Here is a 25609-nt window from a genome sequence, read left to right as displayed (position 1 = left end):
TTTGCATAGTACTGTATATCCATTAGTCAGGTTCATGGTCCCTGGGTATAACATGGAAGTACTCAGTAGAGAAGTGAAAACTGGAGATCAGCCTTCTGTTACTACAGTAACATCACAGCAGCCCCGTTATTGGTCACATGATGTCATTAAAATGCTCCAAAGGCCAATAGCACAGACAGGGTCCAGAGGTCCAGTTCAGCTGAAGCTAGCAGACAGATAGTAGCTACAGCTGCCTGTGTCACCATCCACGTGTCAGTCACAGAGGCCACGCCCCTAATAATGAAAAACAGTCAGAGGTTTTACAGAGCGGTGGAGGAGGCGGTGTTTTTGATTAGAGGGCAGGTTGTAAATAAATTTAAACCTGTTCATTTATTAGTGACTTTATGTTGTTTTCATGTTTAGAGTGAAATCAAACTTTGGCTGTCACAGCTTTATTTTACAGAAGTAAACAAACCCATTCATTCTTTCACATCCGAAGCGTGTCAGGTGTTTTTAAATGTATGTGCTTTAAATGATCGTGGAATCACTGAAGCCAGCGGAGATGATCTAACTAAAACATGGAAAAGAAACCGAAACCAGAGACTGAAAATCCAGAAATATCAGAGTGAGGGTTCTACGTGTGACGTGAATCCAGTGTGAACACATGTGTCTGAGCTACACCACCTCCACCATTCACAGCAGCTTCGTGAGCCAACACGAAGGTGGAGGAGGGGCTACTATAATTAACTGCGGGAGTAAGAACAACTGAGCACAGCTATTGATGAGGCAGCTAACTCCCAACCCCTGACCCTTCCTGACGGTGCCGTTCTGCTGCCGCTCGTGAGCACTGTGTGTAGGAGCATACCACAGCTGGAGCTGTGTGTCAGGCCCAGATGTTTCCAGTTAATGTCTTTAAATCTCAAACAGACGGGGAAAGAAGGAGGCGCAATCATAATTGGACATTTCAGACTCATTCAAAGGACAAATGTCCTGGAGAATCATTGGAGGTGGGGGTCAGGGTGTTGGCTGGAAGGTGGAAGATGATTAAAGTTGACCTTGAGCCTGAGGGAGAGAAAACTAAGATGGATGGATGAGAACTAATGACAGAGGACCAGACAAAAGGAAATCAATAACCAGCAGATCAATAGCAGCTTAATTTTTTAAAAGCCCTGAAGGTCTGAGGTCATCTGGGTGTCACAGTTTGTACACTGTCCACTTCTTACTGGCCAGAGTTGCAGTGAATGGTATGGGTCGACCCCACAGACGGAGGCGGCTGATTCCTCCGTCCGGAGCGATGATAAGTCGGACGTGGGTGACAGGATGGCTCAGTTTCAGCTCCATCTTGCCGTAGTGATGAATGTGATGAGGGCGGAGCTGCAGAGAGGTAGGAGGCGGTGAGGAAGAGGATGAGAGGGTGAAAATGATTTAACAGGTGACAAAGGTTACCTTCTGAGGAGGGAGAAGGACCCTCCATTTCCCAGAATTCCACCTACTGCCGATACACTGAGCCTTCTCCTCAGGGGTCAAAGTGCATGCCTCGATCCTGCATGAGTCTGGGAAGTTTCCTGGAGAGGAAAGTGTCAGGCTGAAGAGCTAAGTTTGTTTTTAAAGGAAAGAAAAGCAGCACTGACGTGTCTCCACCTTTGAAGTGGTTGGTGTCGACCTCAACGCTGCTGATCAGTCCGGGATGACCGAGACGAAACACCGCCCACTCCCAGCCGGGAACCTGCAGGATCCCACGCTGGTCTGCCTGCAAGATTTGCAGCAGGGAAGCATTTAACCCACATCTATTATGTAATAATATTTATGTTCACGGTTGGAGAAACAAGAAGTTAATAATATTATATCATTATAGTACAATGAATTGTGACACTGAGGACAGCTTGAAAAGAAAGTGGAAACCTTTCTAATGAAATGAAACATTTTAGAGAGAGAGAGGACTCTCTGACAAGCAAGGAAACTGTTGGTAGTAAATGAAGTCAATCAGAAATTGATGTTTTTCACTGTGTAGACACTGCTGGAGGACATTTTGTCTTTTTTGCTATGTGAAGAGTTTTTATAAAGGTGTCAGGAGAGTGCACCACTTTTACTTCTGTGGGATTTAACCTTTATAAATGTGTAAAGGTTAGAAACTTTAAAGACTTTTCCTTATTTCCTCTCATGTTCCTCCAGTTCAGTGGTTTCACACAGTTTTTTCTGCTCTTGGATCTTTATGATGTCGGAGAAACGTGCTGTCAAAAATCCTTTGGGCCAGCCAATCAGAATAAAGCTGGCTGTGAATCATGTACAGCTGCTTTAACGTATAGAGCCGGAGATGTGACATTAGTGTTGTCAGCGTGCACACCTGCAGTTTTTTGGGTCGGTCCAGTCTGCGGGCCGTTTCCCATCCATCGGCCATGTTGGCAGCTCGACCAAGTCCTGCAAACACAGCACACCAGTTTGACCAGAGCTCCCAGCTCACTCACAACAGAGACATTCAACCCAATATTATCAATATATATATTATATTGAAATACAGATTATTGTACTATCTGATGTTAACCAATCATATTGCGTGGATGCCCAAAGTGGGCGTCACTGTAGCCGAGGCAGACTCCTCCATTGGTCAGAGCCACTAGGTCAACATCCTGATCAGTGGAGACAGATGACCAGTCCCTCAGCCCAACACCGTACACCCGCAGTCTGGCTATGCCTCCATCTGAAACACAGTATATTGTAGATGCATATAAAGTTGCACAGAGCATGTGTGTGTGTGTGTGTGTGTGTGTGTGTGTGTGTGTGTGTGTGTGTGTGTGTGTGTGTGTACCTGGGTACATGTTGAGGCGCAGGTGTGTCACTCTCCTGCTGAAGCTGACTTTGAAGTAGTTATGGCAGCAGTCCGAGTATCCAGGCTGCAGCTGCGACACACTAACCAGCTCTGGCCACACCTCTGATCCCAGCTGTCAATCAAACACAGTAAATGACATCATTCAGTGAACATCCAGGTCAGACACGCCCACATGGCACAGGTGTTCACCTAATCAGCAGCCACACCAGGGGCGATTTTAGCCCATTTTTGAATCAATGAATCAAAGCACCCCCAAAGATTATTTACTGTTTGTGTGGCACACTACTAAAAATATAAAAAGCATTCAGTACTTGTTTGAGACATAACATTTTAACAACAAAAGTATAGATAACACCCCCCAAATGGTTTGTTCCAGCTCTCCCCTCTAGCGCCCTGATGGTGGCTGAGACACAGCGGAGCGGAGGTGTAAGTGCCTGGCTTAAAACAGGACATATTAGCTGCATTTAACCTTCAGTTACTCTTTATATAGTTAGGTAGGAGTCAGACCATGTTTCTTTTTAGCTGAAAAACATTACACCAGGTAGCCTGCAGTGTTGGAAATGTGTTTTCCAACGATGTTTGCTACCCTACAATCCGTCCTGCTCTGTAGTAAAATCAGCGGCATTTGACTGTCCTGTTGCTCCCATTGAAATTTATATAGCCTATTTAAAATCTAAAACTTAAAATTATCTGTAGTCTACTGTTGTTGCCACTGTCCTGTTTGAAATGGAGAAGTTGGTTATTTTGTCATATGTGCATGTGCCAAGATTAAACCCAGGAGCAACATTCAGGTAAAAGTGTAAGATCAAAAGATCCGTCAATCAAGAATAATGTTGGATCAGTGTGTCAATATTTATATCTTTTATTAGATGTTCATGTGGTTTGGTTATTTGCCTTTTGGTTGAAAGTACACTGAGAGAGGACTTTTTTTTTATTAGTGGTCTTAATAGTATTTGTTTTTTAATATTAATGTAATTTTTTACATCTAATTAATACAATCTATTTGTGTATGATTGTCAGTCCAAAGAGGGAGAGAAGAAAGAGGGGAACGTGAGAAGAAAGTACAAGGTCAGGAAGAACCAGATAAGAAAACAAACAGGGAACAGTGACAGGCAAAACAGAAACTGTTAAACTGCTTGAGAGAGTTAATGACAAAAAGTGATAGACAGATTTGCCAACCTCAAGGTGAGGCGACATAGGTTAAAATAAAACAAAAAATCTGCAGAGCCTGCAGTAAAGATCTTTTCATACATTGAATACATTGTACCATAGGCAAAGTTGCCTCCATTTTTATAATTTTATTTATCAATATTTTGTACATTTGTACATTTCAAGGACTCTATTTTTGGAGTGTATTTTTATGTATCTGTATTATATTATACATACACATTAAAAGTGAATCTCTGTCCAAAAAATGCACTCTGTTTACATCTTACTCACTATGATCATCATTCATCATTTTCCCCCAGTAATTAAGGTTAGGATATGTTTTTTTTTTTTATTCCAATCCATTCTTCGTTTGCAGCATTTAAATAACCTTTATCTGATTTGATGATTTTGTTACTGACTTTTAAAATAGTGTTTTGCTTTTCTTTCTCAAAAATGGGGATTCAATTGTGTTAAAATGTACAAAACAGTGATGTCATGTTTTGTGACGAGGACCCAGGCACAGGGAGACTTGATGAATTTAAGAATCTTATGATTTAATAAAGAAATTTGCAGACTTACTCAGAGATGGTAAAATTATGATGACTGATAACGGAGACGAAGACAACAGACGATGAGGACAGGGAGGAACAGGGGTTTAAATGCACCAAGGAGACAGTCATAGAGAACTTGGGACAACTGGAGACATTTAAGGATGCAGGGACTGACAGACACGGGGAAGACGTCTCATCGTGACGAGTAAAGTCTATCTTGCCTGGCTGGGCAGCTCTCTAGGTGCTCAGCACCCCCAAAGCTCTGATCCTAGAATCGCCCCTGAGCCATACATATAGTCATGTGAAAAAGACATTCTACTCAGGTCTTTATGGTATCCTGACGATGAATTAATGACTGATTGACGATTAGGAGCTCTCCGCTTTTCACATGGCTGCAGATAAACCGACCATAGCTGTCAATTCAGCACATCACTCTTGTTTTAAATATTTGTTTAGCTGGGGCTGACTACAGTGTCGGTGATCACATGAAGCGCCTTGAGGCGACTTTTATTGTGATTTGGCGCTATATAAATAAAATTGAATTGAATTGAATTGAATCACATGAAGGTCACTGTTACCTTGGCAACAGCTGCCATCTGACTATCGGAGGCAGCCATGCCAGTTCGGTCTCCTTCCAGGGTGAAAGGAGACTCCTGGTCTGGGAGAACAACAGGAAGTGTTTCATTGAAGCTATTTAGATATGGAAAAGTTTAAAGTACGTTATTGGGCAATGCGATGATGATAACGATGATGACATACCCAGACAGCCGGCCTGGATGGAGATGTAGGGTGAGTGGTTTCCTGTGAAGAAGGACGTGTCGACATCAAAGCCATGGATCAAACCTGGGACTCCCAGCTGGATAATGCACCAGTCGTGCCCTTCAACCAAGCAACAAGCAAACACAATGATGATTGGTTCACTTCTCAGTAAAAAAGGAAAAAAGGAAAAGAATGGATGGATGAAACACAGACACAAATAACAGGGGGAAATGATTGAGGAAGATGAGACGGGAAATACAGAGGGAACAGTTAAACTCTAACACAATCACAGATCAAACTAAGAAAACTAAAATAAACAAAATGTTAAAAGTAAAAAAAACAAAAACAAAACCCAAGTGTAAGAAATGTTGGAGCTTAGGCTCAGAAAACCCAGAAGAGAGTAAAAGAAAGCACCGCGTCAGAAAACGGGTCCGCTTGTGAAAATTCAGGGTACTAACCAGGTGTTCTCTTCCTCCTCGTCTCCCATCCGTCCATCCACTTTCCAAACTCGGTGAAGGCAGATGTGATGAACTGTGGCGGCTCTCTCTGTACACTCAAAAAATGAATGAGGTGGATTGTTCAGTGTATATTAATTATTTATTTTCATTTTACTTAAAATATATGTTTTTGTTAAGTTAAAATATGTTTTTTTAATCAAGTCTACGTAATTTTGTCTATTATTGTCTGTACAGAATACTAACGTGTTACTTGATGGCATAACATTTAAGTTAATTAGGATCAATATACTTCGTATATTCACAAGGTGGCAGTAATGCAAAAACAGTTGTAATAAAACCGCGAAGAACAACAAGGTTTCACGGCAAGACTTCAAATTTAACTTAAAAACATTGTTTTTGGCGGCAAGCTGCTGTTTCTTTTTTGAGATGTAAGACCACGTTTTTCTTTGACTATGTTGTGTAGTATCTACATGTTGAGCGTGGTTATATTTTGCGTTTGTCTTACAAGAGATGTTATATAGTTTGCGTGCCCCAGTTTTACTGGGTCCTGGATAAGTTAGATATGTCTGCTTTCATCCTGCCAAGCCTTGTTATTGTAACACGGAACCGTGAGACCACTGGGCAGGTGGTGTATATAGGTTTACATGGTAACAGATGAAGTATGCCCCTCACAGAGCAAACCTGAGCTAAAGATGAAAAATAATATTACAATGGATGAAATTTAGTGTGCCTGTTTATCTCAGGCTATTGCAAACAACTATATTAACTGCTTACATGTTAACATGTTATTTTGTGTGTATTTTAGCTGATGATGGTTGTATAGTGTATAATATAAAGACAGCATAAACAGTGTACTGTCAGTGTAGAGATTAAATCAGGCAGGACAACTCAGGAAACATTTGCTCACATCAGGTTGAATCCACATGTGTACATCCACAAAGAGCAGCAGGCCAGCTGATCACAGCCCGTACACTAAGAAAATCTGGTGAAGCTTTCAATAGAAATTATTGAGAGATATGATGATTTTCCCCACACTGAGATCCCCCCACCGCTCCTCCCCTGGCCACTTCCACGCCACCTCCACTTTAACCCCTGACTGTACAAATTTTCCTGTTTAGAGGTAGAGGTAAAGTCACCCTCTACAATGAAGGAAACAGAAAATAGAAATATATTTTTCTTTTCCTTCTGATTCATGATTTAATTCAATTAGGATTAAAGGTTAGAGTAAAGTCTGTTTTCCCATCTACTGATATTTTTTTTTTTTTTTTTATTTATTTATTATTATTTTTTTAGATACTTTATTGATCCCCATGGGGAAATTACTTGTTTTTCTCTGCATTTGACCCATTCACTCAGTGAAGCAGTGGGCAGCCCACTAAGCAGGCACCCGGGGAGCAGTGTGTAGGGACGGTACCTTGCTCAGGGGTACCTCAGGGTAGCCGTTAAGTGGATTCGAACCGCCGACCTTCCGATCATGGGGCGACCACTTTACCTACTGAGCTATCCCTGCCCCAACAATTTTTTTTATGTATTATTTATTTATTTATTTATTTATTTATTTTATTTATTATTTTATTATTATATTAATATAGCACAGTTCAGTTAGCTTTGCACAAAAATAGAAACGTCCTTCAAAGAGCTGCTTTTACTTTCTTACTTTGAGTGTATTTCAGAGCCAGTACTTTTTAATTTTACTTGGGTAAAGAGGCTGAATCAGTACTTTTACTGCAGTATTTTTAACAATAGTATCTGTACTTCTACTTTAGTACAGAATGTGTGTACTTTTGCCACCTCTGAATGCCTTTAAAAGCTTTAAAAAATATTTAAAGATAACTCTGTTAATGTCTTATAATTATCCAGCTCATTTTGAGTCACCTGCATAAAGAACTTTATCATTAGAAAGAATCGTGCCATACACCTGCTGCTATGTCCAGTTCATCACTGTGTGAATATGCTGTCCTCCATCCTAATGTGGATTCTTCCACTGCTAAAAATAGTGCCTTAGAAACTGTTTTCTAAACATTTTAGACTGGAAAGAACAGGCATAAGCTGTTAAACAAATATTCAACTCTTTTAAATAAAGCTGGGTGTGAGGTGTTTTTAATGATGTGAAATATGAATCACTGGGCTCAGAGCTTCAGGCAGGGGAAGAAACAGTGGACTGCTCCTTTAACGTGAATGTCACTGATGCTGATGAGTGGAGTTATTTTACCTTCAGCAGGTTTCTTGCTGGGGCAAACCATTCGTCTGTGGCAAAAATTACCTGAAAGAAAAAAATTGTTTTGCTAACACAAACAGCTTCAATGTGATAACACAGAGAACTGAACAGAGTTAAAGCGGTGATTAAACATTACGCTAACAGAAACTGAGTGAACAGCTAGCTGGCCTCTTTCCTGAGCAGCAGGAGAGAAAATATTTAGACGGTTAACTGAGTTAAAGTCAATGTACGTAAAAATTATTTTAAAAAATGCATTAGACCTGTTTGTGATCATTTTATGTATTTTTGTGTTTTAAGCCCATTAAAACTCTTTTTGTGTCTTCTTCTATGTCTGTTGTCATATTATACTGAACAAATGTTAGGAGCCCTGATTTTATTCACAATTTATTAATTTACTATAAATTACATACTATAATGAAAGATTACAAACTGCAATATAATTCATGTGTTTTCATTGTGTCTTTCGTATATTATATTACTGACTTTACATTGTTTTCATATCAGGCTGTGGTTTCAAACAGTTGTAATGAGTGGAGTGAGTGAACCTGCCCACAGCAGCAGCGTGAACATACTCGTGGTGACTCACCTTCCCTCCGACCGTCTCACAGCCCAGATCGTTGAACTGCAGGAAGTCGGGCTCTGCACACGCCTTTCTTGCCATCCTCCTCTCCGCCATACTGACCTTTCCTTGACTTTCCACTAAGACAAGAACACAAAACTTGATGCAGCCGCTGTCTGCCAACCTACTTGCGCAGCCGCTGCCCTGCAGCACAAAGTTCAGCGTTTGCTCGGCCAGACAGCAGCTGTTTGCTCACACTGTCACTCATTTACCTGCATATCTACAGCTTTGTTAACTCACCTGAAACAGACACAGTTTGACCAGTGCAGTCAGTTTGGCCGACACAAACACACAACTACAGGTGAACAGAAACCTATAAAGACAAATTCCTACCTACAAAATCATGAGCAAAACACACTGCAGCAGTTCTCCAATCACACTGGAGCTGATAAAGTAAAGAGAGCTGACCCAGGAGTTTGTGGAAGTGCCTCCAGATCGGTGCTGGGGAAACCAAAGGACTGGTGGTGAACTTCCACAACGGTGATCAATCTCAAACAGTGTTGGTCAAGTTACTTGAAAAAAGTAATCAGTAACTAATTACTGATTACTTCCCCAAAAAAGTAATCCCGTTACTTTACTGATTACTTATTTTCAAGAGTAATTAATTACTTAGTCACTTAGTTACTTTTTAAAAACACGATTTACAACCTGAAGAGGTGATAAAGCGATAGATCTTTCAGCCCAATTCTACTTTTTCTACATAATCTATCATACAAAATGTAATCAAATGGAAAAGTCTATTTTTTTAACTTGTTTTATTAGTTTTAATCTTTTAACTTTATGCATCAAGCAAAAATTTAATTATATGCAACATTCTCTGACTTGAAGAAACTAGTTTAACATTTAAACCTATTTTCTACACATTCCAGCACATAAAATAAAATATTTTTTGTGTTTACACTCACTCTTTCAAATAGATGCAAGTAAAACACAGCAGAAAATAAATAAAGTCAAAGACTCAGCGGTCCTGTTGCTCTATTTTCACCTGTAAAGCAGGAGTGGGGTAGGCGGAGGTTTACCCTGGTGCAGGTGTGCCGCGGTCAGTTGAAGAATCCGCGACTTTCTCTGTGAGTTTCCCATTACGTCGTTGCGCACTCGGTGCTTGCTTGGAAGTTTAGGGGTTTTTTTCGCTGTAAAAAGAAGTTTTCTTCCCACTCACGATGGACGCTAATGTTTTTGTCACTTTTTATGGAATCAAACTCAAAGTAAGGTCAGTACTTCCACGCTTTAAACGCTGCACGCTGCACTCTCTCCCACAATCGATATGTGATTCATTGTTGATCTGCACACAGCACGACTCCAGATACTATAGCTCCTCTGAAAAAGAGACCCTCAAATCAGAAGTACTTGATAACCTATATCTGTAATCTGTTGAAAAAATAGATTGTGTACTGTAGTGGTACAATACACAGTGAAGACAACATTCCTCCAAGACCATAGTGCTTCATATAACAGACATATAACAGGGCTAAACAGAAACCTAGGGTTGTTCCTCTTCAGCACTGTTCCTCTTCAGAACTTCAGGTTCTGTCAAGTCAGGTTCGTTCAAGTCATATTTTGTCCACCCAACCACAAAGACTGTAAAAACTGTTCGTCAAGGTGGCAAAGGGCTTAAATCTATTTTTGCTGACACTGTTTTTTCAGAGACTGTTCCTCTGCCTCTCTGTGCCCCCTGTTCTCAGGGTGACTGCGGTCCAGACATCCCCTGCACCTGTATCAGTTTCTCGAGTGAGGGGGCCCAGGGCCCGGTTGGTTCCTGCTCCGGTTTCCAGGCCAGCTGAGGCTCTGCTAGTCTCTACACCTGTACCAGCTGGGGACAGCAGCTGCGCAGCCATTGCCAGTGCCTGTTCCGGCTCCCAGGGTGAGGGTGGCCATTAACCAGTTACCTCCTGCACCCATAACCACCCCTCGGGTGGCAGTGACTGGTGCCCAGTTTGCCCCGGCACCCATACAGGTCCCCAGGGTGAGGCCAACCAGGAAACAGCCCACCTCTGCACCAGTACCTGCTCCTCGGGTGGGAGCAGCTGGTGTCCAGCAGGTGCCTGCACCCATTCCGGCCGTTTCCTTTGTTTTCTTAGGAGAACAAGTAAAGCCGCCTGCTAATCCACCACTTCATTAGGGCTGCTCGATTATGGCAAAAATGATAATCACGATTATTTTCACTGAAATTGAGATCACGATTATTTGACGATATTTATTTAACCCTTTAAGACCTACTATAGAACCAAGTCCGCCAGAGCTTATATTATTTTTTTTACATGTTGTAGTGCCATTTGTGGGAGCATTTCAAGTTGCTATACATCAATACAACTGTTATAGCCCATATTTTAATAATATGTATGCATTAAGTCCATAGTAATTACATAAATTGCAAAAAAGTGCAATAAACTACAAAAAAAATTGAAAATCGCTTTTGTTTTGTTTACATATATTTCTACTTGGAGAAATTTAAGAGGTTTATCCCTCAAAACTTTAAGTTGCAAAAAATAGTTTACAACAACAGGAAATTTATTTTGAGTGTCTTCATAGTTTTATTTTGGAGATACAGCAATTTTTATATACTGCAGGAAAAACAAAAAACAATCCTATGATGCAAATTTGCAAAGAAAACAGCATGTGCATCATTTCACTGTGGGAAGTGTTACGAACAGCTGATGGATCGGCAAAGCGTGTTTCTGGAATATTATGTTTTTGTTCCTGCAAGCGCTTTTTATGCAATTTTTGCAAAGCTATATGTGGAACAAAACCGTGACCGAGGACAAGCTGATGGCATCAGATGTAAGTACAACTCCTCCGGTTTCATATGCAAAACAAATTATTGCGCTAGCTTACAAGGTTCAGGTTCTACAGGGATTTAAAAATAGTTACGCAAAACGGAGCGTGCTGCTCTGACCGGCTTTAAAGGGTTAACAATGACTTTAAAAAATAATATAAAATAGTGTGCAACACCACTGAAGTTTTTTTTTTTAAACTCTTTTCAACCAACGGCAGTCACTCTCCTCTCCAAATAACTTCTGCTTAGCTTTCCGAGCTTCCCTCGGGTCCTCTTAATCAGCGGTCTCCAACCTTTTTTGCGCCACGGACCGGTTTATGCCCGACAATATTTTCACGGACGGCCTTTAAGGTGTCGCGGATAAATTAGGGAGGGGCTAATAATCGGCTCAGTCATTTTTAATGATCGTTGAAAGCCCAGATCGTAATCGTGATTAAAATTCGATTAATTGAGCAGCCCTACACTTCATCCACCATTACACCCTCTACTTCTGTCACTAGTTCAGTCGCTAGGTCAGTTATTAGCCCAGTCATCTGCTCAGACACCTGCTCAGCTGTCTGGTCAGCCAGAAGTCTGCACCTGCTGGTCCTGCATCTGTTCCAGCTGGGGCCTCTGGAGAGCCGCGCCAGCCATCTGTGCCCGCTGGCGGCTCTGAAGAGTTCATCCAGCTGTCCAATGTTTTGACGCCATCTGCTGGCGACTCTCTGCAGTGTCTACCCAGCTGACTCTGGGGAGTCTGCCCAGCTGTCGTTTGCCTCTGCTGAGGACTCTGGAGAGTCTGTCCAGCCATCAGCTCCACCAACTACTCAACCATCAGATCCACCATCTGCAACAGCCATGATGCCAGCCATCCAACTGCCTATGGCTGCTACGCCGCCATCTGGTCTTGTGCCTTCTGGTCCTGCTCATCCACGGCCTGCACGGCCTGCTCGTCCACGTCCAGCACTACACTGTTGACGGCCACTTTCCAGGCCATTGGCTGAGCATCTTTGCTGTCATTCGCAGCCTCCTTAACTATGTTGCCACCCCCGTTTCCCAAGCGGTGGGCATCTGGACTTCACCTGCCGCTGCTTTACTCACGGCCAGCACCCTGGACTGTCTCATCACTGCCGCTGCCTCCGCAGTCGGCCTTCAGAACTGCTTCGTTGCCACCAATGGCTCCTGAACTGTGTCTGCTTTCCGCGCAGTTGGCACCCTTTATTGTATAGGCCTGGATTCCTGTAATGTCGACAGACAGTGGCACTTGTAGGTTGCTTTGCTTTCACTCTTCTGTCCAGTTCATCCCAAACCAGCTTGATGGGGTTTAAGTCTGGAGACTGTGCTGGCCACTCCATGTTTTCAAGGTTACCATCTTGCTCTTTTTTTCCTGGGGTATCCTGGCATAGCTTGGACTTATGTTTTGGGTCATAATCTTGATCCTGCAAAGATCCTGCATGAACCAAAGATTTCAAATTTGGATTCATCAGTCCATGATACCTTCTTCCAGTCTCCAGTAGTCCAGTGGTGGTGTTTCACGGCCCAGGCAGGCCTCTTTGTCTTATTCTGATGTTTTAGCAATGGCTTTCCTGTCAAACCTGCAGCTCGAAGTCTTCTCTTAACAGTTGAAACTGAGAGTTGCTTACTATGACCACTATTAAACTGTGCTTGAAGCTGTTGTCCTGCGAGCCGCCTATCACGCAAGCTGTTAACTTTCAGTAACTTGTCCTGTGATTCAGTTGTGGTTTTGGGTATGCCAGACCTCTTCCTGTCAGAGTTTGCCCCAGTTTCTGAGTGCCTTTTGATGGTGAAGGAAACTGTACTCACTGACACCTGGACTTTCTTTGCAATTTCTCTGTAGGAGAGACCTACACCTATTTTATAGAGCTATTTTTAAGTGCTATGATGGCCTGTCTGTCTTCCATTGTTAATTGCTTTTTCCTCCCCATTTTTGTAGCAACACACTACTTTCTGCAGTACAATACTGTTCAACTGATGCTCACAAGGGTATGGCACCACAGTGTGTTCCAGCACTGCTTTTATGCAGACAGAGGGGGTGGTATGTAATCCAGAAAAGTTGGAACACCTGTAGGATTTAGTAGCTCCAGCTTTCAAGTCTTGATCAACTTCCATTGCTGCAGAGCAGCTTTAAATTGTTAACCCATGTTGTGTTCTCTGAAAAAGGCCTTTTTGTTTAGTTCTGAAATGTAAATAATTTTTCACTTTTGGGTAACCTTTTTCTACCCTCTGGCAGTTCACCACTTACCTTTGTACCATTTGAACTATTCATTGGACGTGAACAACTTGACTTGCAATAAATAACTGGAAAAATTGGGGTATTCTAAAACTTTTGACTGATAGTGTATGTAATTTTAAAAAAAACCTCTCATCGCTGCTGGTGGTCTATCCTTCAAGCTGAAGGAATATAATATATATAAGAGCTTGCTCTACTTCTTAGGCACCTTTTTGATTGCCCCTTCCTGCAGCTCCGATCATTGGCTAACTTCCTTCCATGCTACTTTGACCTTGGCCTCTAGTCTCCTTCGCCATGGAAGGTACTGCTCCTTGTGGCTGTTTATCTTGTAGTCAAGCATCTCACTGATCACTGCTGATCGGTGATCAGTGAAAAACATTAATACATGACATCTCACAAGTCAGGTTATACGGTCATTTATTGTACATGTTGCCGTGTTTCACATCTTGGCAAATTAAAGCAGATATAATAAACTTTCTTTTAAAAAAATTCAGAGTAAAAATATTGCAGAAAATGAAAATGATGTTGGTGACTGAAGAACAGAACAGTGAAAATATGGGGAAGCTTTCTTTTTTCTTTTTTGTCCTGAAGTGGTACGCACTTTCAAATGCAACCTGTGTTCATTTTAAAACTTTTAGCCAAGTTTAAATGGATAATAACCTTTGACAGAAGAAGAAATATTTTCAAGGGTAAGGACTACTAAGAAAATGAACTTGATGAACGTAAGGAAATGCATTGTCTTTACATGTATGCAGTTGCCATTGACTGGTTTTAGGATTTAAGGGTAGGGGAAGGGTTTGGTTCACATCTACCCTTTTTTATGTAATCTTGACCTACACCCTAATAAGATCTGCTAAAGGAAGAACTATAAATGCATTTAAGAGACTTCATTTGAAAGATAATATTTTCTAGTACTGAAAACATGGCAAAAATGCAATCTTATTCTAATCCTAGTAGGACAAACAATGGATGTATGGAAGCAGATTATTATGTTCTTTAGAATCAGTTGCCATATTCTATACTTTAAGTTAGGAGTTGAAAAACTGCCATTAAAGTTTGATAATCCATGTAGTATGTTTTACTGCATTCTAGAAGGCAGTTGGCCAAAAAGAGCAGTAATCCTCAGAGCCAAACTAGCAATATATAAAAACTTTCAGATCACATCTCTTACTGTATATTAAAGCAGAAAGGAAATGTAATGTGTTGTTTGCTTATCCAGAAATCTTGCTAGAACTTGTTCTGAAATCCCATATCATATTTTCATTGTGGATGTTACTCAGATGCAGACTGATGTATGCAATTATTTGTCCTATACTGAACACAGAGACACAGAGGAGTCAATTGACAGCATCAAAGACTCAACGCCCAACCCAAACACAAAACCGAACCCAGCATACAGAGGTTCAGTGAATGTGGTTTCGAAGGTGTGGATTTGGATCATTTTGTCAGAGGAGACTCTGTAGAAGGACAGACTGCCAGCAGGATAATCCACATACACTGCTACTCTGTTAGAGACCGAAGAGGGAGGGACTGATCTGATTTTGTTATCATGGCAGACGGAGAAGCCACCATCAGAGCATCGCAGACACCACGACTGATCATTCATTCCAAACTTGCAGTCTTCACTGTTTCCTTTCCGTTTTATTCCTCTGTAACTTACGGCTATGTCAACTTCTCCTCTCCACTCCACCTCCCAGTAACAGCGACCAGTCAGACGATTACTGCACAAGAGCTGCTCCCTACGGTCAAATCTGTCTGGGTGATTGGGATAAGTCTGCTCCTTCTCTCCTACCAGCATTACTTTTCTGTCGTTTTCAGAAAGTTTCAGCTTTCTGTGTGCTGTGTTTCTGTCCAGTGTAAGTTCACAGGCGTCTGCCAGAAGAAAGAAGACACAGCTTTAAAATAAAGGACATAAAGAATATTCAAATACAAGGTTTCAAAATATCATAAATTCCTATTAACAAAGTACATGCTTACATTTTCTCAGACCGGGTTTTAACCTTTGCTCTCCACAGTTTTCCACCCTGGGGAAAAAAACAACCCAGTTAACTGATATGTTGTCTTTCATTATGAAAAGTGGAAGACATGCTCTAAAATATAAGCTAATGTAGGACTATTAGCAGCCACCAACCAATCAACCACACATGCTCTCAAAACTGAAACTGAAAATGCTAACTTTTTTCCCAGCTTCACTGACAGTGTTAAATCTATAACAGTATTGTAGAGAAGGGCTAAATAGTGTAAATTAGACTTAATACATGTTGTCAAGTTTCACAATGGCTTAAATGCATGCTTGTATTTAAGGCAAAGAGCCTCCATGGCAAGTATTTTTTTTTAATTATTATAGTTTTTTACAAAAATCATCGGTGTCTTCATGAATCATACTTCAGAATGCCCAGTCTCCAGAGTGGATTTTTCAGTCCAGTGGACAGCAGTCCCACTCCTGAATCTCCTGGATGATTGTAACTTAGGTCTAGCTTTCTAAGATGGGAGGGGTTAGATCTCAGAGCTGCAGCCAGAGAAGCACAGCCGTCATATCTGATTAGACAACCTGAGAGGCTGAAATTATTAAAAGAAATTGTATTTAAAACAGTGTTATAGGTAAGTTTAAGACATTGGTCGGGATATACAAAAGAATCTGCAGGACACAGTCTTTAGAAAAAGAGAAGTAAACATCAGATTTCTTACCTAAGAGTTTCAAGTTTACAGTGTGGGCTCTCCAGTCCAGCTAACAACCCTCTTACGCCAGAATCCTGCAAGTCATTGTTACTCAGATCCAGCTCTCTCAGGCTACAGGACTCAGAGCAGAGAACTGTGGACAGGGTTTCACTGCTTCTCCACGACAGTTTGCACACAGCCATCCTTTAGAGTTAAGGTTGGAGATGTGTTTTAAACACACTTCATATTCGGTGTTACTGAATTAGCTTTCTGGTTGGACAAATCTAGATCACTGCAAATGTTAATACAAAAACACAAAAATGCCACCACCCTAAATTAATTAAGAAATTATGTCCCAATTCTATTTAATAGAAATTAATTTGACAATTTAAACATTACTGTTGCCAAATTTGAAGTGTAATACTTTGCAATGGATTCCTAACCTGAGAATCTCCAGTTTACAGTGTGCACTCTTCAGTCCCACAGATAGCTGCAGCATTCCTGAATCTTGTAGGTCATTGTTACTCAGGTCCAGCTCTTTCAGACTAGAAAATTGGAGAATTGAGGAAAGATCTTTCCAGGTTCCCCCTGACAGGTGACAACCACCTAGCCTAAGCAGGAAATAGTAATTACAAATGTTTAATGTGTTCAGTTATATTATTATATTATATATATCATGTCAATGCATCCACTTAACTTAACACACTGGTTACTGCTACAACTACACGTTTCTTTTCCAGCTATTTATTAATGAGTATTAATTTATTAATGAGTATATATATATATATATATATATAGTACTATGCTATTCTTAGTTAGTTCTTAGTTAGCGTATTGTCTGTCTTGTCTTAATGTTGGTTTATGTTGGTTTATAATGGAGCACTGTAACAAAAAAATAATTTCCCCCAGGGATCAATAAAGTATTCTGATTCTGATTCATCCACTTACAGAGCTCTGTTGGAGGCTTTGACCACTGGGAGTAGCCTTAGAAGAGCTTCTTCTGAAGCAGAGTATTTCTTCAAGTCAAATATGTCCAGATCTTCATCTGATGACAGTAAGATGAAGACCAGAGCTGACCACTGAGCAGAAGACAATTTATCTGTAGAGAGACTTCCTGAACTCAGGAACTGTTGAATCTCCTCCACTAGAGAACAATCATTCAGTTCATTCAGACAGTGGAACAGATTGATGTTTTGCTCAGTAGCCTCATTTTCGCTGATCTTTTTCTTTATATACTTGGCTGTTTTCTGATTGCACTCTGAACCTACTGTTTTCTGGAGTCCTCTTAAGAGATTCTGACTGTTCAGCAGTGATAGCCCAAGGAGGAAGCGGAGGAACAAGTCCAGGTGTCCATTTGGACTCTGTAAGGCCTTGTCCACAGCAATCTGATGAAGGAGTTTTAGACTACATTTGTTTTTAAAGACCTTAGGCTTCTTAGAAGCAATTTGATCTTCCAGCATGTTGACCCCAGAGTTGCTAAATATAAGATGGACATGAAGAGCAGCCAGAAACTCCTGAACACTCAGATGGATAAAGCAGAACACCTTGTTCTGGTACAGTCCTCTCTCCTCTTTAAAGATCTGTGTGAACACTCCTGAGTACACTGAGGCTGCCCTGATGTCAATGCCACACTCTGTCAGGTCTGATTCATAGAAGATCAGGTTTCCTTTCTGCAGCTGATCAAAAGCCAGTTTTCCCAGACACTCGATCATCTTCCTGCTCTCTGGACTCCAGTGCTGATCTGTTTCAGTTCCCTCGTCATACTTGACCTTCTTCATTTTGGCCTGAACCACCAGGAAGTGGATGTACATCTCAGTCAGGGTCTTGGGCAGCTGTCCTCCCTCTCTGGTTTTCAGCACATCTTCCAGAACTGTAGCAGTGATCCAGCAGAAGACTGGGATGTGGCACATGATGTGGAGGCTTCGTGATTTCTTGATGTGGGAGATAATCCTGTTGGCCTGCTCCTTTTCTTTGAATCTCTTTCTGAAGTACTCCTCCTTCTGTGGGTCAGTGAACCCTCTTACCTCTGTCACCCTGTGAACACACTGGGAAAGAATCTGATTGGCTGCTGCAGGTCTTGTGGTTATCCAGAGGCGAGCAGAAGGAAGCAGCTTTCCCCTGATGAGATTTGTCAGTAGCACATCCACTGAGGTGGACTTTCTAGGGTCAGTGATGATTTTAGTTTTGTGGAAGTCCAGAGGAAGTCGACACTCATCCAGACCATCAAAGATGAACACAACCTGGAAGTCTTCAAAGCTCCAGATTCCTGCTTCTTTGGTTTCAGTAAAGAAGTGATGAACAAGTTCCACCAAGGTGAACTTTTTCTCTTTCAGCACATTCAGCTCTCTGAAAGTGAATGGAAACATGAACTGGATGTCCTGGTTGGCTTTGTCTTCAGCCCAGTCCAGAGTGAACTTCTGTGTTAGGACTGTTTTCCCAATGCCAGCCACTCCCTTTGTCAGCACTGTTCTGATTGGCTTGTCTTTAACAGGTGAGGCTTTAAAGATGTCTTCTTGTCTGATTGTTGCTTCTGGTCTGTCTGGTTTCCTGGATGCTGTTTCAATCTGTCTGACCTCATGTTCATCACTGGCCTCTGCAGTCCCTCCCTCTGTGACGTAGAGCTCTGTGTAGATCTGATTCAGAAGGGTTGGGTTTCCTGCTTTAGCGATCCCCTCAAACACACACTCGAATTTTGTCTTTAGGCTAGACTTCAGCTTATATTGACACACAGTATTATGAGTTCCTGAATAAAAAACAAAGAGAAATTAAAACCTGTTAAATCTCACGAACACAAAAAGCTCAACACCAAGTAGCTTAAGAAATATGCAGCTACTGAAAATCCCGTAAACACAATGTGTTTAAACAAGTACGTGCACCAGGTTGAAAGGCAGCTTGTCCTTGTAGCACACATATTGTTCTAGTGTGTTTAACACCATTCAAGCCTGCATTTTGAGACACGATCTCAAAATGGGAGTTCATTCCACCTTCACTTCGTAGATACATAACTAGCCAAAGGGACGGCCACAGTTAAACTGTGAGGCTGTGTTTCTGAGTGAGTGGTGAGCATCATTTAATTCAGGGAACTGTTCTGGCTGTTTCCCCCAACAACGAGGTGAGACTGACATAATGACTTTAAGGCCTGTAACTAAAAATCACTAACACAGTCGAGCTGGAGGTGTTAGAGAAGGCGTTTATTACAGCAAAAATGCCTGACAAAACATACCATCACCCATCTTAAATACCAATACTGTGCTGAGAATGTGGCTGGATTTGAAAGTGAAGTTAATACAAAAAGAGGCATCTAAAAAACCAGAGTGTCGATCGTGTATTGGCGACTTTGCGCTGTCACTCTGTCACTTTGGGGCAGAAACTTGAAAAATATGTATATAGTGAGGTAAGTAGTAGAATATTGGACCTGTAAGGCACCCAGTTGACTCCCAGGACCCATGGAGTCACCAAGAATCACCTTCCTTGCTCTTCCACTGGCAACAGAAAAGATCATTTACCATTTTGGGAAACTAAGGCTTCCTAAGGCATCCACAGAAGAAAAGGGTAGTGCTGCTCTCCAGGTTGGATGGTTAAACATTTCAAGGAGAATGAGCGCTTTCCTTGCCTTAGCGACATTATTGACGGACATGTTATAACAGATGCTGACATAACAGCAGAAACAAGTGACCTTCCCAGCAGATGAGGATCATGAGATAACTTTACCACCAAGATAAATGTCAGAATTGTCACCACCACAGGTTCAAAGCCTATGCCCTGTACGAGGCAGTAGGTAAGTGACATCACATCGACATTACTGAAATACTCGTACTGCTCTGGAGATGGTCGGCCAGCTCCTTCTCTTTCATTCTTCTCAAGAAGTAAAGTGTGATTTTCAGAAATGATTCTCTGCTGCTCCTCCTCTCCTCCACATCTTCACCATCCTCTCTCTCACTCTCCAATCCGACTGAGTCATCTGGGCTCAGAATCCTCTGAAATTTTTTCAGCTCATCCTTCACAAAACTGATGATGCTCTTCTCGAGTTTCTGGAACAGAAATATTAATGCATGTAGCCTGAAGGTTGTTCCAACCAGAATACCTATCACTGATGACGATAAGTGCAGTGGGTGAACATTTACACACAGTGAAGATGGAGTCGAGGTCTTTTTGATTCTGCTGGGCATGCTGAACTCTAGAGAGACACATAAAATATTTATGTTTATTTTAGTTATCATGTGAGTTGCTTAAGGATAACAGGTTCAAAATAAAGCTTTTACAGGACTGTGCAGTCCAGTAAAAACGTAAATAACTCCTCCAACCTTCCACCCCCTCACTGTTTGTCTGATAGATAGTGAAAAGTATCCCACATAAAGCCGGCTGTATTTTGTTGAGAGCAGTTTTACTTTTGCTAAAGAGCTGTGAGAATAAAAATCTACATCATAGCTCTTTATTAGCGATGCGTTCGATTTTAGACTAATAGAAAGATAATGCTGATACAAACAGAAAGATATTTCAGTTAGATAACATGCTTTATGAACTAGATTAGTATTAGTTAGTACAAGTATATTAATCCTCCTGCTGTAATGGCTGCACCAATCTTAAAAAAAATTAAGGTACTTTCTCAGATACATCTGCACACTTTCAGCTCCTACCCCAGATCATCAGGCCTCTGTTCATGTTTAAAGTCAACATGTGGACCCTTGGACCGCTCACTCTGCATGGACACACTGCTGGATACAGAAGAGTGCTGCTGCCATTGTCTGATCTTCCTACAATCACAGGAGGATATTTCAGTTACCCAGCACATGGTGTGAACCACAGTGATAAAATATGAATAATACAAAGCACCATGCTAGAGATAATCATAAATGAATAAAAATAATAAGCCATGTTAAAATCCTTGATTAGACCAGCATGTTTAAAATGCAATGCTAAAACTTAATATACCGTATTGTTCCATATTTTTTGGACTATAAGGCGCACTTAAAATCCTTTAATTTTCTCAAAAATCAATAGTGTGCCTTATAATCTGGTGCCCCTTATGTATGAATTCTGGTTGTGCTTTCTGACCTTGAAACTTTGGTAAGCTACGAAGCCACACCGCTTGTCGATGCTCCGATTATCGGAGCATTACGGCTACTGTAGTCAGGAGCCTTGCGCAGTAATCTGTGTCCAAACTCTGCTTCAGGTTCCAAAGTCAAAAGCACACTGCGCCATCACTGAGAGTTAAAAACTAACTCTCTAAATTCTTTCATCTTTAACAAAATTTGCTGCTTTAAAAGGTGTAACAATAAAGTTTAACATCCAGACATCCATGAAAACAGAATTTATTAAATTTAACGGAGTTAGAAGTTAACAGGAACTTAGCTTGCTAGTTTCCACCTAAACATTATATAGCATGTTCTGACTGAGAGATTTCTGAAAAAAAATTAAACACACAGCTCTCCTATCACTTCAGACAGAAATGAAGACAGAAAACTAAACAGCAGTGACTTTTGTAGGGTTACTGAAGTTGGACTAGCCGGTATAGTATATAATGATGTGCTACGTGATTGCTAGCGACACAGCTATGTTAGCATAACTTAAACAGTGAAGCTGAAGGAAGAATGCTAACTTTTTTCTACTCAATAAAAGTTAACGCGAGCATTCCCGATGGTTAGGGGCAAATGCAAACGCATCGTAGGACGGTGTAAACGGACCAAACTTCAGTGAGGAGAACAACTAAGAGAATCCATCCACAATACAAGGTTAGTCATTAATATACTGCAACAACATGGGAATAGAGCAGCTGCGAGAGAATTCAACATTAATGAATCAAGGGTACAGAAGTGGAGAAAGCAAGAAGAATGAGTTGAGTAAAGTCTGGCTTACTCAACTCTGACTGGACTGTTTTGTTTCCCTTATTGCGTCTTATAATCCAGTGTGCATTATGTATGAAAACAGACCTGTTCATCGACAGTGCGTCTTATAATCCGGGGCGCTTTATGGTCTGATAGATTTATTAGGATATAAAATTGATAGTTAAAATATGTGCAGTACTCTGTATCAGATAACTCATGCACCTTTGAGTCCTTACCCTTGGTCAGACTTCTGTTCATGTTTAAAGTCAACATGTGGACCCTTGGACCGCTCGCTCTGCATGGACACACTGCTAGATACAGGAGAGCGCTGCTGTTGTCTGACCTTCCTACAATCACAGGGGGAGAGATTTCAGTTAGCAAGCACACTGGGTGAACCCAGTGGCAAAAGACACAAAGTGCTGTGATAGTTGCAGCAAGTATAAAGAATCGAATGGGACTGGACATGTTATAAGTGGTGGGAACAAGTTGGCATTTGCAAATGCAATAATAAAACATAACCTATTCAGTCTTCTTACTGATCAATACATTCATCCTGATCTATATGTTGATAAAAACCTGATTCTAAAATATGTGTAATGTCTGTTTCAGATAAGTCCTGAATCGACCCTGTTGCGCTCTTACCTTGCATCATCAGGGCTCTGTTCATGTTTAAAGTCGACATGTGGACCCTTGGACCGATCGCTCTTCATGGACACACTGCTGAATACAGAAGAGTGTGGTCTCTGCTGTAGGATCTTCCTTTAAATATAGGAACGCATTTATGTTAGACACCATCCTATGTGACTTGTCTTAGTACATGACAGTTAGAATGAGTAAGTAAATCCTCCTGCTAAAAAAACATAAAGCCATGAAATGGTTGGAGCGTGCTATAAAGAATTTAAACCGTGTTAAATAAAGTGGATGAAAATGGTATTGCTAAATGCAGTGCTAAAACAGCCATCCATCCATCCATTTTCTGCCCCTCTGAAACTGTAAAAAGCTGCACCTTCAGTTTGCAGTCCTTACCCAAGGTCAGACCTCTGTTCATGTTTAAAGTCGACATGTGGACCCTTGGACCACTCACTCTGCATGGACACGCTGCTGGATACAGGCGAGTGTGGTCTCTGCTGCAGGCTCCTCCTGCAAACACAAGGACTCGTTTATCCTGAATAAGAACTCATTAATAACCTGAAACAGTGATCACATGAAGAAAACTCTGAACGCTTTTGAATTTTTGCTCTTCTAAACTTTTTTCTAAATATTAAGATAATTAAATAAATAATAATCAATATTTCTTTCAACATTGTTAAGAAATCATTTTGTCTAACAAATCTGTTTTAGTTCCTTTGACTTCTTACCTTGGATCAGCAGGGTGATGTCCATCTTTGAAGTTAACATGTTTGCCCTTGGACCAATCGCTCTCCATGGAGACACAACTGGGTACAGGCGAGTCCCGTTTGTGGTGTTTGATCTTCCTATTATATATAATAATTTAACTTGAGTGCTTAACTAGAGATAAGATGATGTGTCATGGGCGGTTGGTCATCTCACCTCTGCAGTTTGGTTCGACTCTCATGTTCCCCGCACTGATCCATAGCAGATCCCAAACCTTCACACAACATCACAGGACACATTTGTTCTGACTGCTGTCAAACAATTACAAAAAGTTTGGATTCGTTTTGATATTCAAAATGTAAACTGGTCTTTGTTAACATAATACCAGTATATCTTGATACCGTAACATAAAACAAACAAAGATAAGAAACACTTTACAGAAAATACCACGTGTTTGATCGTGTTTGTAAAATCAAAATTAGTGCATCTAATAACTGTTTTATTTGATTTCCTTTCATGTTGTTTTATCTTGGCGGTGGGGTTTTAATCACACTGAGCAATAAGGTTATCAGGAACCTTTTTGTGATTTTTATACCTCAGAAAAATAAAACCTTGAACTTTGATTTTGTATGATATGAATTACAGCTGCTGATTGGTGTGATAGCATTCTGTTTGTTGTAAAAACTGTAAATGTCATTACATCAAAGGACGTTTATTTATAGGTAAAAAGTTGTGTTGTTTGTTTGTTTCAAATTTCTACATGCCATCTGGTTACTGAAGCTTCCTGTTGTGTCAAGGTCAAATTTGACTTATTAAGGATTATGTAAATGATAGAAACAGAAAAAAAAACAAGTAACAAGTCTCATGTTTTTTTAAATCTGGAGTGAGGTTGATCATAATACTGCCAATAACCCTTTTGATAAGTCCCCCCAGTACTCAAGACCAATTAATGAAACTAATGGCTGGAAACAAAATATCTCTCCATCACAGAGGTGGTTGTAATGTGAAGGTCCCCACTCTGAAAAAAACGTTTTCCAAAAATAATCATAAGGGTTGACATTTGGACGTGTTGTAGAAGACAGTTTAAACTGAAAGCTTTTTAAAACAAATGAAATAGACTGATGGGTTGTGATAGCCCAACATAAACCAGTGAAAAGGTAATTTAGTCATCTGAATATCAGTTCTTGCAGACCAGCCTGAACTTCCATTAGCATAACGATTTTCTAACAGAGAGCATCCTGAGATGGTCACATGAATGAAAATGCATGAACAGACAAAAATGCCCATGAACACACCTCTGCAGCAACATACAACAAAATCCTACAAAGACTTGGAAGCTTTTTGGACATACCTGCTGACAGTGAAGAGGCAGGAAGCAGTTTGCGTTACTGTTTGATGGAAGAAATAATCTGTGTGAAATTAATCTTAATCAACCACTTCTAATGTAAAGCAACTAAAAGCAAGGCTAAACAGGAGCTTGCTGGTCTGCAGATTCAATCTAATCTCCACATTCAGTTCTCCACAGTTTTTATTATTTAAGGTCATACAATAACCACATGCCACTGAACTTTGAACCTGCTCTTGTGGAACATTAACAGACAGTAAGACAAGCTTACAGTGGAACTTAGAATTCTTCTGGGCCTTGTCCAGAAGGCAGGTTTTACACAATCTGAGTATGTTTCTTTGTTTTTCTTACAGGTGCAGCAGTTGTCAATACATTGTGCATTTCTATTTGTATTTTATTATATTTTCTCCACCTTTCCCATGCAAAAGCTGACAGACAGGATGAAAAAAAAAGGACCAGATACATGATCAGAGGAATCGGTACTCAAGATCGGTGGTGCTGTTTATTTCTAACATTACAGCAACATTAGAGTTCTGAAATAATAAACTTGATGTATTTAAAATTGGTTAGTCACTGTATACCCACAGGAAATTGACCATGATCAATTTTCTTATCTATTCAGTTCCCAATGAATCCATCTGTGTAAAACAGACTTAGTGGTGTTAGAGGCAAGCATAAAAACAGCATTAATCTTGTTAATGACGTTAACGCCATAACTGCATTAATGTGGCAAATCTCTGTTAACAAGTTACCGCGGATCGTCCCATTCATGGGGCTGACCGGCGTCAACACGTTAGCGCGTTGATTAACGCTGACAGCACTAATAAAAACATTAGTGCATTTTCTACATCACCAAAATCGATGTACGCCCCTCTGATCAGAG

The 25609-nt window shown here is 40.8% G+C and overlaps 2 protein-coding genes across 2 annotated transcripts; both read right to left on the bottom strand.

Moving 5' to 3' along the window:
• Window positions 1-364: 364 nt before the first annotated feature.
• Window positions 365-8726, bottom strand: allc (allantoicase). The gene is made up of 12 exons (XM_026142941.1): window positions 8528-8726; window positions 7936-7986; window positions 5724-5811; window positions 5266-5385; window positions 5085-5164; window positions 2786-2918; window positions 2522-2677; window positions 2324-2397; window positions 1621-1729; window positions 1426-1544; window positions 1203-1353; window positions 365-1041 (listed from the first exon to the last, which is right to left on the bottom strand). The coding sequence occupies exons 1-12, from the start codon at window positions 8615-8617 to the stop codon at window positions 950-952; spliced, it is 1263 nt and encodes a 420-aa protein (XP_025998726.1). The 5' UTR covers window positions 8618-8726; the 3' UTR covers window positions 365-949.
• Window positions 8727-14542: 5816 nt separating this feature from the next.
• On the bottom strand, window positions 14543-23741 carry LOC113006405 (NLR family CARD domain-containing protein 3-like). The gene is made up of 14 exons (XM_026142359.1): window positions 23598-23741; window positions 23405-23521; window positions 23073-23186; window positions 22689-22805; window positions 22283-22393; window positions 20859-20975; window positions 20350-20398; window positions 20039-20252; window positions 17170-18964; window positions 16665-16832; window positions 16252-16425; window positions 15949-16122; window positions 15541-15587; window positions 14543-15435 (listed from the first exon to the last, which is right to left on the bottom strand). Exons 1-14 carry the CDS (start codon window positions 23678-23680, stop codon window positions 14873-14875), a joined length of 3843 nt encoding a protein of 1280 aa, XP_025998144.1. The 5' UTR covers window positions 23681-23741; the 3' UTR covers window positions 14543-14872.
• Between the last annotated feature and the right edge of the window lie 1868 nt (window positions 23742-25609).

The sequence above is a fragment of the Astatotilapia calliptera genome, chromosome 15 (assembly GCF_900246225.1).
Source record: "Astatotilapia calliptera chromosome 15, fAstCal1.2, whole genome shotgun sequence".
Lineage (NCBI taxonomy): Eukaryota > Metazoa > Chordata > Actinopteri > Cichliformes > Cichlidae > Astatotilapia > Astatotilapia calliptera.
The sequence above is the reverse complement of the archived record's forward strand: the minus strand, read 5'-3'. Positions and strand labels throughout refer to the sequence as shown.